Raw genomic sequence first — 14,292 nt, forward strand, 5'->3', positions numbered from 1 at the left:
AACTGTATGATTTTTTCCTTAGCTTTGTCTAACGCCTTTTCAGTCTTTGTTAAGATGGAGTCATAATCTTGCATTTTTTTCATCAGATTGGCAATGATTCTCTGACCTTTCCAACTTCTTAATGGCGCTTCGGAGGCTTGCTTCATCTGTTGAAGCTGAGCATGGAGAGTTTTATTCTTGCCAATCAGAATCTTCTTTTCACCTTATGTTTCTTATGCTTGTAAGTCTTTCTCAAAACTGAAGTTCGTCAAGCTTTTTTCTAAGGCATGAATAGTTGCTTTGTACCCCTTTTCTTTTTCACCCCAAGCCAACCGTTCTTGGATTTTATCATCAAAGGCTTGAACATGTGGCCTTTTTATGGGCCTTCTGGGATCGGGTTCTGGTACATCATCCACACGAGATCTTTTCTCAAACCACCTAGCATAATCTGGATCTATCTCACCTTTCGCCGGATCTGGAACTTGGGTATCATCTTTCAAGTATCGACAACCATTCCAAAGCCGCTGGATTAAAGCCTCAGGGAGTGTGCCTTCGAGGTACAGCTCAATCACTTGCACACTCAAATCTTCATCATCAGGTACCATTTGGTATCTCCCTAGCTGTCTTAGAACTCTCTGTGGCGCGTATGGCTGGACACTTCTTAAACCCAACAACAACAAATAACTCTTTAAGGTTGACATGTGTATCACCTCTTTTACCGGGAGCCATCCCAAAGTCCACTCAATTTGATTTGCCATTAAAGATCTTAAATGGGATACCCAGGCTTCCACCCCTTCTGGAGATTTATAATCTTTTATTCTTTCTTCATAACTCCAATGAAATTGTCCTCGCTTGGACCATACTGCATGAACTTGGGGTAATGTCGGAGATGTTTAGTTAACCACATTTGCAACAAAATATTGCACCCTTCGAAGAATTTTGCCCCGGACTTATACAAAGTCAATGCCCGATAAATGTCCGAGAGAATGATCGGGAAAAGAGTGTGATGCTCTTTGGTGGTGAGGACTTGTATGACTCTGGCTATGTGAATACCAATCGTCTGCTCTTTGTTTGGAATGACCATGATTCCTAAAAAGGCCACCATGAAAGCGAAACGACGGTGAATCTGCCAGGTGTCCTTGTTTTGTTTGTTAGTAAGGCCCTTTTCATGAATTTCAAACCCATCCGGCTTTCCGAACCTTGAATATAGGAAGTTGAAAGAACAACACCCTTTGACAACGTTGTTTTTTCTGATTTGATTACTGATATTCAAAAGACCAAAGAATCGGTGTACAGAAGGAGCCTTTGGGAATATAAGATTCTGGTTTCTCAAATCTCCGTCAAAACCGGAATATCCAGCTATTTCTTCTAAAGTGGGAGTAAGCTCAAAATCAGAGAAGCGAAAGACATTGTGAACAGGGTCCCAAAAAGTCACTAGTGCCGCAATCAAATCATCGCGTGGTTTAACTTTCATAATATCTGTGAGAACTCCCAAATACTTAGTGACCCATTCCTGACCATCTCCTCCTAATTCATACCACCACATCTGAAGCTGAAATAGAAACTCATCTGCATCTGTGAATGGTGGGTTCTGGACAACGCTCATTTTTTACCTATGAGTGGTTTTAATTTTAAAAAAACAAAATCAAGACTCATTTTGAAAAAATCATTGACATTTCTTAAAAAAATTCATAAAAAAAACACTTCGATGAAGAAGATTTAAAGGCTGTGTTTGCTAACCGGCAATTTTTTTTTTATTTAAAAAAATGACCAAAAGCGGTTGTTCTTGCAAAAAACAGCCTTCCGGCGCCCTTTTGGGGACATTCGGCGTATTTTGGACAAAAATGGCATCGCCTTACTTATGACAACACAATGACATTTATGTACCCACATTTTTAATTATTTATTATATTTTCTTTTTAAAAAATATAGTTGGGCCTGATGTGGTTGCCTACGTATCTCACATCCAGCGAGAATCAAACTTACGTAGTTCGTAATAATAAAACACAACATTTCCTTTTCTTTTCAAAATTTTGACAGAATTTCAACATATTTTGGAAATTATTTTTCGAAAACAGTCAATTTTCTTTCTCGGCACTCACATTGATTTTTCTTTTCTAACTTTTCCCTATAAGCTGGTCAACATGCAAATCCAAAACAAATGAATGTACAAGTAGCAAGTAAGATGTATCAGGATGGTCTTTTCATTTCGGGTAAACCTGTCCTAGACAGACCCAACCCCTGTGTTGAGTCTCCGAAGTCAAATGCACATGATGCAGACAAACGTTCCTACTAGGGATCCGGCATGAAGCTGAGTTATTCTAAGTGTAAAACCTAGGGTATACTGTTCTAGACCTGGCTTACCCAAGCGGACAGCTTGAGCCGAAGTGGGGGCAACGTACCGGGAGCACAAAAGTCTACCCGGCCTAGTTACTTGGCCCAACTTCGTTCTATTTGGTATGACTTCTAACAGAAAGGTGGGTTACGCGCACTTGTGCACCATAAATTCAGAAGACTCAGAAAGAAGAAGGGTTTCGTAACATTTTATATATACAATTCAGATAATATCAAAGCGGTAAAAAGCAACATTTAGCACATTAGGCACAAACATGTAAAAATCAGATAATAAATAAAGCCAAATATAACAATTATTCTAAGCTCGAATTCTTGAACCCTGAACGAGAGATTCTGGGTTAGTTCCCCAGCAGAGTCGCCAGAGCTGTCACACCTCCTTTTTACACCCGGAATGTGTATAAGGGAGTTTTTCCAATTAAAGTGACATTATTCGAAATGAGATTATTTAATTATTTCAGAGTCTCCACCTGGGATAATTTATGATGTCCCAAGTCACCGGTTAAAATCCCGAATCGAGGAAGTTGACTCTTATTTAATGGTCTACGACATAGAAATCCGGGTAAGGAATTCTGTTAACCCGAGAGAAGGTGTTAGGCATTCCCGAGTTCCGTGGTTCTAGCACGGTCGCTTAGTGATTTATACTTGGCTAAAATTGCCTAATTACTTATTTTAAAACCTATGTGCATTTACCTTTTACCGCTTTTAATCACTTGATTTGTTTGTAATTAAAGAATTGAGTTACGCGTACGTATACTCTTTTCTTTTGGCGCGTCAAAAATCATGTCACACAAACGTGTCCACAATTAATAACGCTTGGTTTATTTATATTAAGAAAGGTTTAGTTGAAGTTGCGCGAACACATCCCTCGAGTTACTTTTTGGAATTAAAATCGCAATTATGTTACGGGAACGTATACATAATCACAATACTAGTCTAAATTGAGCCTAAAGCAAACTACGATGTTCTTGAATTATTATTATTCATAAATTAGATAACCACATGGACAAATTAACCAACGATATTCATGACTAATCAACCATCTATTGCGTTAATCTTCTTTTTCTTATTTTGAATTACAAGCAGCAGTAGTAGTGGTATCAATTAGGTAAGTAATTAAGCATGACTATTTTCCTTTTCTTTTTCTTGAGATCATACAAATATACATCCCCACATATGAATTACTACAATATAATGAACAAGTACGGATCAACATAGTGTAGATGTTTTGTACCAAAGTCTCAATGTGAAATTAATTAACAAAGAGGCTACTAAAACAAAATATATGAGATGAATTGTTGGGATTAAATTAAAATCTTATTCTAACACTTTTTTTCATTTAGTGATCTTTCAAAATGGTTTTAACGTGAAAATGGATCATACAAACCCATAATTGGTACTAAAAGCAAAAAACAAAAAGCAAAAAGCAAAAGCAAAAAGCAAAAAAAAAGCGAAAAATACTACTAATATTTTAGCCGCTTTTAATATTTCCGGAAAAAATTCAAAGTTATTTAAAACACATCGTAAACCACGCTACATAAAATGCACCCGTGGTTCACGACACATTTTATATAACATTGTTGGAAATTAGAACCGGGCCACATGAAATGTACTCCCGAATTTTAGTAGCCATGATAATTATATAATTAACGTGCCTAAAGCAAACTACGCACCTTTAAGTTTGCGAGAGCCATGGGTTTTTAGATTTTATTGGGCATAGCGCACCTCGATTATTCTAACTAAGTTTCGAAATCATCTCGAAAGAACCGTAAACTATCACGTAATTATTTATTACGACACACCTCCTATGCTAAAGAAGTGCCAAATTAATTAAAAGGGTTGTTAGAATTGTAATTACCTAAATATTAAAGTTCAAACTAACCTGATTACATAAGGACACGAATTGGGCCAGCCAGTGAATAAATTTAGGCCTAAATTGAGTCCAAGTCTAACAAAGGGGGATGGGGCATTAATATTTGACCCTAATCGAATCCTTGTGATCCCAAATCGATCCGACTATGAGGATTAAGCCCCAAATGGCCATCATGGAATCAGATCACAAATGAAACTACAGATCTTTGGCATTAAAGTCGATGCATCATTGGTTGTTTAAACAACAAACATTTTCATTAAGTCAATTGAATTGTTCAGGCTGTATTTACAATTCCCTATGCACAATCAAATTATTAATCTTCCCACTAGCACAATCTTTGCATTCAGCTTACATATATTGACATATGTTTTCCTGCGCCCCATTTCCTCACCTTAAATTCCATTATTAATGACCTGAAATTAGTAGCGACCTAGCAAAGCAACAAGAAATCAAGTATAACACAATCTAAGGTAATTTGTAAGGGTTCGCTTGATGGGTTTCCATCGAGTTTCTTTACAACAGTCCAAAGTAGCTATGACAACAAGAAAAAGTATCTTTATGCCAAAACAAGCCAATGACAACTCTTTGCAATGAATCTACAGTACATTAATAATGTCAAAACCATGAGGTTTAAACTAAACCAATCCGAGCACGTTGAAGTTATCAGACTCCAGTTTTTATTTTTTCAATTTCAAGCCAAACATCATAATAAAGGTTCAAGAGTAGGTACCTGGAGATCAATGAAATAAGAAAAGGAAGACCAGTTTTCAGCCCAGAAAAGTGAAATAACAACGCAGAAAAACAGTTTAAATCCAAACAAATGAACCAGAAGACCTTAACCCAACTTGATCTTAAATCATTTCCACTGTCAGCTAACCAGAAATAAGTTCAAGTGTAGGAGAAAATTCAGAAATCCACTATAATACTCAATGAAACAGTAACTCTATTGTAAAGTTCAACCCGGCTTCAACAATAAAAAAAAATTCAAACCATTTCAACCCTCAATACATCAAAGATGGTTTCAGCCAATTTGAGATTGAAAACCAGAAAACAGAAATCAATCAAACAGTCGTTTCCAATTTCCATTCTCTTTAGAGTTATTTCTTTGTATTTCCGAGCACCCATTTTTTTTACTCAGTCCCTATCCCTCTGTATATATCCACTCAATGTCTATCTCTCTCTTTTTCGTACTCTATCCGTGTGTGTCCATTTAAAGACTAGGACCAACTCCCTTTTTATTCAAATCTTTTCTCTTTCCAGCTTGTATATTCCCTTACCATGTGTATCCTTTAGCCTGTTAATCACTCACCCCTGTTCTTTTTGATTTCCAGCTCTTAAAAGGGTCCTTAAACAAGTGTAGTTTCCACTATCAATATTCTTTTCTATTTTTAATTCATTCCACTAACCTAGTGCTTTTAATTAATTCATTAATACAATTTCTACCCTACCACTACTTCTAAAGTTAGGTAAACAATCTCCTTTTATTGAATAATTCCCAGACTAACCCTTTAAGTTTATAATTATTCAATTAGGATCTCTGAAAGTTATAAACATTTACAGAACTACTAGGCAACAAAATCAAAGGGCATCAGTTTCTGAAACCTAAATAGGTTTAGCATTGACACAGAGTAAAAAATAACCCTTCATATGAACAATCTGAACTGACATTAGCAAGAAACGAACATTGAAGAGCCTATTTGAGATTCGACCTTTGACACATTTAACATAATCATCTTAACAAGGAATCAAAACATCACGAGGATACTAATATGCAGCCTATTAGAATAATATAAACCTAAATTGAAAATTGAACCTATCGATTCAAAGGCAAATTCATGAACTTAAACAACTATTCACAGAATCTGTAGAACAAACCTACAATCAGAAATCAAAACAAACAGGACCAAATAAATTTAAAAGGAAAATTGAAATTAACAGAAATAAATATGGATAAATAAACTAACCTAAAGCAAAGAAATCGGGTTCGAAGCTAGTCGTAACTTCACTCAGAAAAATTGACCAATCAAAAACACATGTAGAAGAGAAGGAGAAGAGGCAGAGGTGAAATGAATTTAAAGAAGAACAGAAAATAATAAAGGGAACTCACCGGCTAAACTTGAAATTACCCTTGATACCCCGATTCACCCGAAACTAATGTTGCTGATTTGTTCTTTGTCAAGAACAAATGAGTAACATCGGTTTTGTAGTGAATCGACCTTCTAATTATAGAAAACTAGAGGCTTGACTCGATGCATGTCATCAGGTTCAATGGAAATTGATTTTGAATTTTTAGGGTTAAAACTTGGATTTAAGATTCGACGAGTCTTGGTTAGATTCGATGGAAATTAATGATGGATTTGGTAAGAGGGGATCAGAGTGGTTCTATGGTGTAAAGATGAGGGTGAACGGAGCCGGCGCCGCCACCCTGAGGCGGTGAGGGTACAGTGGCGGCGTCTCTAGAGTTTGGTTAGAGACGAAAGGGGTTGAGGGGTTCTGAAGGGGGCGGGTTTGGTTGGTCACATATATACTAGGGGTGGAATTGGATCCAGACCGTTCGATCAAACGAGATCAATGACCTGGATCATCTGACTAAATGGAACGACACCGTTTTAGACTCCTTTGGGACCGGATCGGTCTCTGAAAAATGGGTCGGGGTCGGATATGTGCGATGGGGTGTGTTCTAGACCGTTGGATGAACAATTCTTTAACGGCTCGGATTGAGGCGAGTCCAAACGACGTCGTTTGGTTCAGTATAGGGCCGGACCGGTTGGGACGGGTTTTGGGCTGATTTGGGGCGGGTTTGGGTGTATTTGATTTGGGCTTTGGTGGTTAAATTGAGTTTGGCCCAATTTGATTTTCTTCTCTTTTATTAATTCTCTTTCTTCCTAAATTATTTTCAAAATTAAGAACCAAAAATCCTAACTCAAATTATAAAACCAAAATTGACTTAAAATACTAATCCACTTTAAATAATATTTATCACAAGTAATTACATACTAAAAATAAAATAATCACACAGTTTGACATTAAACACTTTAAAAATGTAAAATACGTTATTTTTTTATTCTTTTATTTTTGTAAAAATAATTAATTTACTACTCAACTCAAAAATTATAAAATTAAATCCTAAATGCGAATGCAATCTATTTTTTCATTTATTTAAACATATAAACATGCACGAACCCATGCAAGTAATGACAGAAAATACCACAAAAATTCACAAAAGTGCAAACAATAAAACAAACAATTTTTGTTTTGATTTTGTGGAAGTAATTCATGTGAGGCAAAAATCACGTGCTCACAATTTATACTGGCTAAATCACCTTAGATGTAGGAGTAGTTGTTTTATGCATATGTCTGATTGTATGACTATGATATGCATCCATTAACGATGAAGGAATATACATCTTCTTATCCAACTGTGGTATCCTTGTCAATAATGGGTGAAAATAATAAAAGATTAGGGTTTGATTTCCAGTTAAAATAAAACATGCCGTGTTATGAAATATAACTCAAAGTAGCAATATGGAACAAAGAAATAAAGCAATTTAGTAAAACATGAACAAGAAATGAAGATAGAGGGAAGGGAGAGATTTTCTTCATCAATTGTGTGTATTTTCCTATCTATTACAAGACTTTTATATAGGCATGAAAAGTGAAGAAAATATGTCATAGAATATGTCATGGAACATAGAAAATATGTCGTTCAATATGTCATTAAGCATTTGACATGAAGATCATGGAGGAAGAGTAGTCATCTACCATAATATGATATTTATCATAACACTCCCCCTTGGATGTCCATAAATAATGTGCCTCGTTAAAACCTTATTAGAAAAAAATCCTATGGGAAAAATATCCTAATGAAGGAAAAAGAGTACACATATACGCTTTTTGGTTGCCTCGGTAAAAACCTTGCAAGGAAAACCCGGTGGGACAAAACCTTGTAAGGGAAAAAGAGTACACCACGTATTAACCCCCCTAATGAGAGCATCAGTTCACATCTTTCAGCCTTCGCATCCCAATCTTGCACACCAGTTTCTTGAAGGTTGACGTCAGTAGAGATTTGGTGAACAAATCAACCATATTATCACTTGAACGAATCTGTTGCACATTGATATCATCATTCTTTTGAAGATCATGTGTGGAAAATAACTTTGGTAAAATGTGCTTTGTCTTATCTCCTTTTATGAATCATCCCTTCAATTGGGTTATGCATGTTGCATTGTCTTCATACAAATTATGGGTAGTTTGTCACACTTCAAACCACATTTGTCTCGGATAAGATATATTATAGACCTCAACCAAATATATTCTCGACTTGCTTCATGAATAGAAATTATCTCAGCATGATTAGAAGAAGTAGCCACGATTGATTGCTTAGTCTATCGCCAAGATATGACAGTGCCTCCACATGTAAACACATAGCATGTTTGAGATCAAGCCTTGTGTGTGTCAGATAAATACTCTACATCGGCATAACCAACAAGATAGGGATTGCAATCATTGCCATAAAATAAGCCCACATTGGTAGTCTCTTTTAGATAACACAATATGTGTTTGATTTCACTCCAATGTCTCCTTGTAGGAGCAGAGCTATATCTTGTTAAGACATTAACTGAAAATATTATGTCACGCCTTTTAGTGTTAGCAAGATACATTAGTGCATCAATTGCACTAAGATATAGTACTTCATGACCAACAAGTTCTTCATTATTTTCATGAGGTCGGAATGGATCTTTATTTATATCGAGTGATCTCAAACCATCGGGGTACTAAATGGATGTGCTTTATCCATATAAAATCGCTTTAAAATCTATTTAGTGTATGCTGATTGATTGATAAAAATTTTATCTTTCATATACTCAATTTGTAGACCAAGACAAAATTTTGTCTTTCCAAGATCTTTCATTTCAAATTCTTTCTTTAAATAGTTTACTGCTTTAGGAAGTTGCCCGGGAGTTGTAATGATATTTGAATCAACATACACAAAAATTATAAAAATTCAAATCCAGATCTTTTTATAAAGATACAAGGACAAATTGAATCATTCTTGTACTCTTCTTTCAATAGGTACTCACACAGGCGATTATACCACATGCGCCTTGATTGTTTCAATCCGTATAAGGATTTTTGAAGCTTTAATATGCTTCAGAACAATTTTAATCCTTCAATGATTTCCATTATACGCATATCAAGTTTTCATGTATTGCCAGATTAAAACTTGAAATAATTTTATCCACCATAAGAGAATATGTCTCCATATAATCAATATGAGGATATTTACTAATTTTCTTGTGTCACAAGTCGTCTTTATGTCTATCGACATGAACTTTTTGCAAAAGAACACATTTATACCTCCATTAGCTTTATACTTTCAGGTGTTGGGACTATCCGCCCAACTTCACATTTTTTCAAGTGAAGTCAATTTTCATTGCATATTTTTTATTTGGCCAATCATTTATCTGTCCAAATTTCATGACAGATTTGAGCTCAAGATCCTCGTCAATATTAATAATATTGAGCGCTACATTATGTTAACAATATCGTCGACGATCATTTTATATCAGTTCAATTATTACACAATAAAGACATAACTTATTGAGATCTCTTTATCTCATTATTTTCAGGTACCTAAGCCTCTCACATGAGGTCTTACGAAGTGTTATGCTGTGGTGCTCTTCTAGAGCACTTGCCTCCTTATTATGACCATTTTCCCCCTCTCCTTCTTCAAGGAGTTTTATCTTTGGAACCGATTGGTCTGTTACGCTTCATGCGTGCCATAGACTCTATCCCTCATGGACTTTATTCTACTTGGAGCATTAACAGCTGAAATATGACATTTAGCTTTGGGTCAGCAAATGCGTCTGGCAATAATTTATAAATTAATTATCACTTGAACATCAAGTTCATATTTTCTTGTACGAGGATCTATATGTATTCATAATAATTCATTTCACGTATCACTTTCTCAGCTATCCATTTTCTCCCTCTAATGTTGGGATCACCAACACATTTCTCAACCTTCTTTGGGAACCCATCTTTGTGCATTGTGGTGGCATAATTAAATCATATAGCACATTCATATTTCTATATAGAAATTATTTGGTTCCTGACCCTGAACCGATTGTGATAGGGAGAAATTTTCATAACTTGGCTAGATACATACAAATGCTGGTGTATATTAAATAATACATCTCATACCAAATTTCATTTTTGGGAGTTTTGTTCTCACAACCAATGATTTAGCTATAATTGGAGACATACAATTTCCGCTAAACCAACTTGGATTTACACCAGTATTATCAAGATAAATCATCATAATTTATATTCTGGAATTGTGCTCTAATAATTTGAGCAAGCAATCTTGCAAAAACCAAACTGCAAGTTGATAACAAATGCACATGTGACCATAAAATAGATGTATCTATTAAAATCATATAATAATAAACGGTCCACATGGTAGGTGACTGAGCCCATATATATATATATATATATATATATATATATATATATATATATATATCACATTTTATCTTTCCAGAAATCAAGGGATTCAATCCCAACCTTTAACTGGTATATCATGAGAATAAGCAACACAAGAGAATTCTTGAAGAATCTTCTATTCTTCAATATATGTCAATGTAATTCTTAATTAATTTTTCGCATGATAATTGAATCGAGATGGTCAACCGGTCATGCCAATTAATATTTGTTTTAGTAAACCTCTAGTTTACTTGTGGCATATGATTCCAACATCATGCTTATATTTATGTAGTACAAATAGAAAGAAGATCGGGTAACCTTTCATATTTACCCGGTATGATTATAGAAATATGAAGATATTCAATCTTCCTTTCATTTATAGTTTCAATATGCCAATCACTTTGACTTATATATTTGAATCTCAAAAAGTTTCTTTTGAGACTTTACAATATCAATGTCATGAATAAGTTTATTCATCCGGTTAGTAACAAATTAGTTTTTCGGATTTCTTAACAACTTTTGTACTACAAGATCTTTTATCATACCATTCATATGATAAATGTCTCCTTCACAGATAAAATTATATCATAATAAATTGTCATGGTCAAAATTATCACAAGCAAAATCATTTCTTGCTTTAACTTTGCCTTTAATAACTTTTATAAGGCATGACAAAATAATATTTGGCGTACTACATGTATGCAATCAATGACATATTCATGTAACCACACAATAATATTTATTCTCTTTATTTTACTCAAACCTCCCTTAGAGGTGAGTTGTGTGGTATTCATATAATCATGAATTGCATGTCTTTATTCATTGTTTTTATCACATATTGCCACATTCAACTTTAGGAATGAGTTTGCATTCTCAATGCTTATCACAAGTCACATTCTCTTCAAGGAATGGATCATAATCAGCGACGTGCTTTATTATTTTCATACCAATTTGATGGTAAGCATTGCCTTCACATTTTGCAGGACTATTTTGAGAACCCTTATTGTTCTTCTTTTATAATCATAGTGATGATTATTATTATTTTGATATTTGGAACGCCCACGTTCATTGTTCAACCACTTGTCTTCATTGAAACTTATTATGCACTGCTATCACATTCACTTCAAGAATGGAGCAAATCAAGTGGGACAATTTTCATGCCTTTTCATAAAAAATATATTATTTTTCTTTAGTCATCATTATATCATCAATATGGTACATTGGGACTCAAACCCAATGTCTTACCAATATAAAAGCATGTTAGGCCATAAGAAATTGGGATTCAAACCCAACTCTTATCATTATGGAGCATCAGGACTTGATCTCGATGTCTTACCCTCAATCACATGCCAAGAAAGTTATACACAACTAATTTTCAACTTAGCAAATCAAATTTGCTTTCTTAAATAAGTGTACAAATCTCAAATCAGCGTAAAACTTTATTAATTATTTGTAGCATCTATATGAAATACAACCGTTTGTAGTCAGAATATTTCTTCTAAATTCTATTAGAGTTTAAAAGGATCATAAAATCATTGTTATAATATTTATTGAGCCTCTCTCAAAAATATTATTGTTTTCGGGGTATACCCTACCTATTGGATTTGATTTAACGCCATGACTTTCCTTCACTCAATTCAACCAAAGCAATTAGTGAATAAATTTATCAAAAGTACACCTAACACATATATAGTACTAATACATAAATTCAGCATTTATATTACCTGAAAAGTGACATTATAGGTAACAACTTGCCAGTTGTAGCTTGTGCATCATTCATATAAAATACTTAAAAATGGTAAGTCAGTAGCAAACATCAAGTAGGTCATGGATACTCAAAAATACCTCTTCTAGTAGTCATACTAATCATTGTTTGCTTTCAAATAATACGACCATAAATTATGAAGTATACTTTCTCAATAGCTGGTTTGTTTTTCAAATATCAAAGAAGTAATTAATCAACCTAGATAAAGATGTGAAGTATTTCTTGTTTTCTTCAAGATGATTTATGCTTTTAATCAGTATGACCAATTTTATTTTATTTTTTATTCTTTTTTTTTTGGTACTATATGCAAGTGTAAAAATCCAAAAGGAAAAAAAAATATTCATCGAAGTAAAAGAAAATGTTTAAAGCGGCATGACAGATTGAAGATAGTTAACACATAAATATGCATAAGACAATTTATATAAAATATCCTTGGTTACCATGACATACATCATATCAACAATTAACTGCTACTATGATTTTCACATATAGAACTTCGAAAATTTTACTCCATTCATGTGATATAAAAGATGTAATATTAATATGTGCTTATGCAATACAGGTGTAGTACGAAGTTGTGTGCATATGAGATTTTAAAGGAATGACAAGTATAAGATAATCATATCTTCTTACATTTCATTACTTACCATATGTAGTTTCTCTTTACATTTAACCATGTGATGATATGTATGGCTTCTAATTGTAATCATTCCGGATGTAGGAAATTTTTTGTAGATATATATATATATATATATATATATATATATATATAATCTTTCCGGATGTAGGAAATTTTTTGTAGATATATATATATATACAATTGGTTAGAGACTCGTGCTGATAACGTGTTATGAAATATAACTCAAAGTAGCAATATGGAACAAGGAAATAAAGCAATTTAGTAAAACATGAACAAGAAATGGAGATAGAGAGAAGGGAGAGATTTTCTTCTTCAATTGTGTGTATTTTCCTATCTATTATAAGGCCTTTATATAGGCATGAAAAGTGAAGAAAATATGTCATTGAACATAGAAAATATGTCATTGAATATGTCATTAAGCATTTGACATGAAGATCATGGAGGAAGAGTAGACATCCACCATAATATGATATTTATCATAACACGCCGGTGATTTTCTTCTCATATACTATAATTTTGATGGACAAATGCGGGAGAAAAATAGTAATTACTCGATAAAATAGTTGAGGTGTGTACGCAAACTAGTTTAACACAGCTATTATATTATGGGGAAAAAAAGAAGGAATATTCCCTTTTTATGAATGTATACTTGTCCAAATCAGATCAATTTCCAAAGCAAAATTAACGTGGACACTTTCATCATTTAATAATTCTATTTGTCTCCGTTTGTTAGGGACAAAGAGCCAACCTAAAACGAGAGGTTCTCAGATTCGGATTTAGGTTCAACTGTTGTCAAGAAAGCATTAGTCCTATGTAAAATACAACATTACAACCAGGACCACTTTTGTCAGGTACGGGTAATAAACCTCATAGCTCGATTAAGATTTTGGTTATTTTGAGCTTCTTGTCCAGGTCATGGTTGGTAAATTAAGCTTAAACAATGACTAAGTGCGTTACCTTTAGTTCAAGGTATTTAAAAACTGGTGTTTGGTTTGCCTTTAGGTGCACGACAAGATCACAAAGATATTCCAACTTTCTTAGTCAGGTATGATTATATGATAGATTAATTTTAAGAAAGACTTACAACAAAATACACATGACTTCACACCATAATAAAAAATGGCATATGTTTTCACATTTTACCCAATTTAGCCCATATTATACATATTTTGAAAGTATTAGCAAATTCAAAACTTA

At 33.9% G+C, this 14,292-nt stretch overlaps 1 protein-coding gene across 1 annotated transcript; it reads right to left on the reverse strand.

The window, feature by feature from the left end:
• Positions 1-793: 793 nt before the first annotated feature.
• LOC138876853 (uncharacterized) lies at positions 794-1,585 on the reverse strand. Its single transcript, XM_070155862.1, has one exon. It carries the CDS (start codon positions 1,583-1,585, stop codon positions 794-796), a length of 792 nt encoding a protein of 263 aa, XP_070011963.1.
• Between the last annotated feature and the right edge of the window lie 12,707 nt (positions 1,586-14,292).

Source organism: Nicotiana sylvestris, chromosome 1, assembly GCF_000393655.2.
Source record: "Nicotiana sylvestris chromosome 1, ASM39365v2, whole genome shotgun sequence".
NCBI classification, from domain to species: Eukaryota; Viridiplantae; Streptophyta; class Magnoliopsida; order Solanales; family Solanaceae; genus Nicotiana; species Nicotiana sylvestris.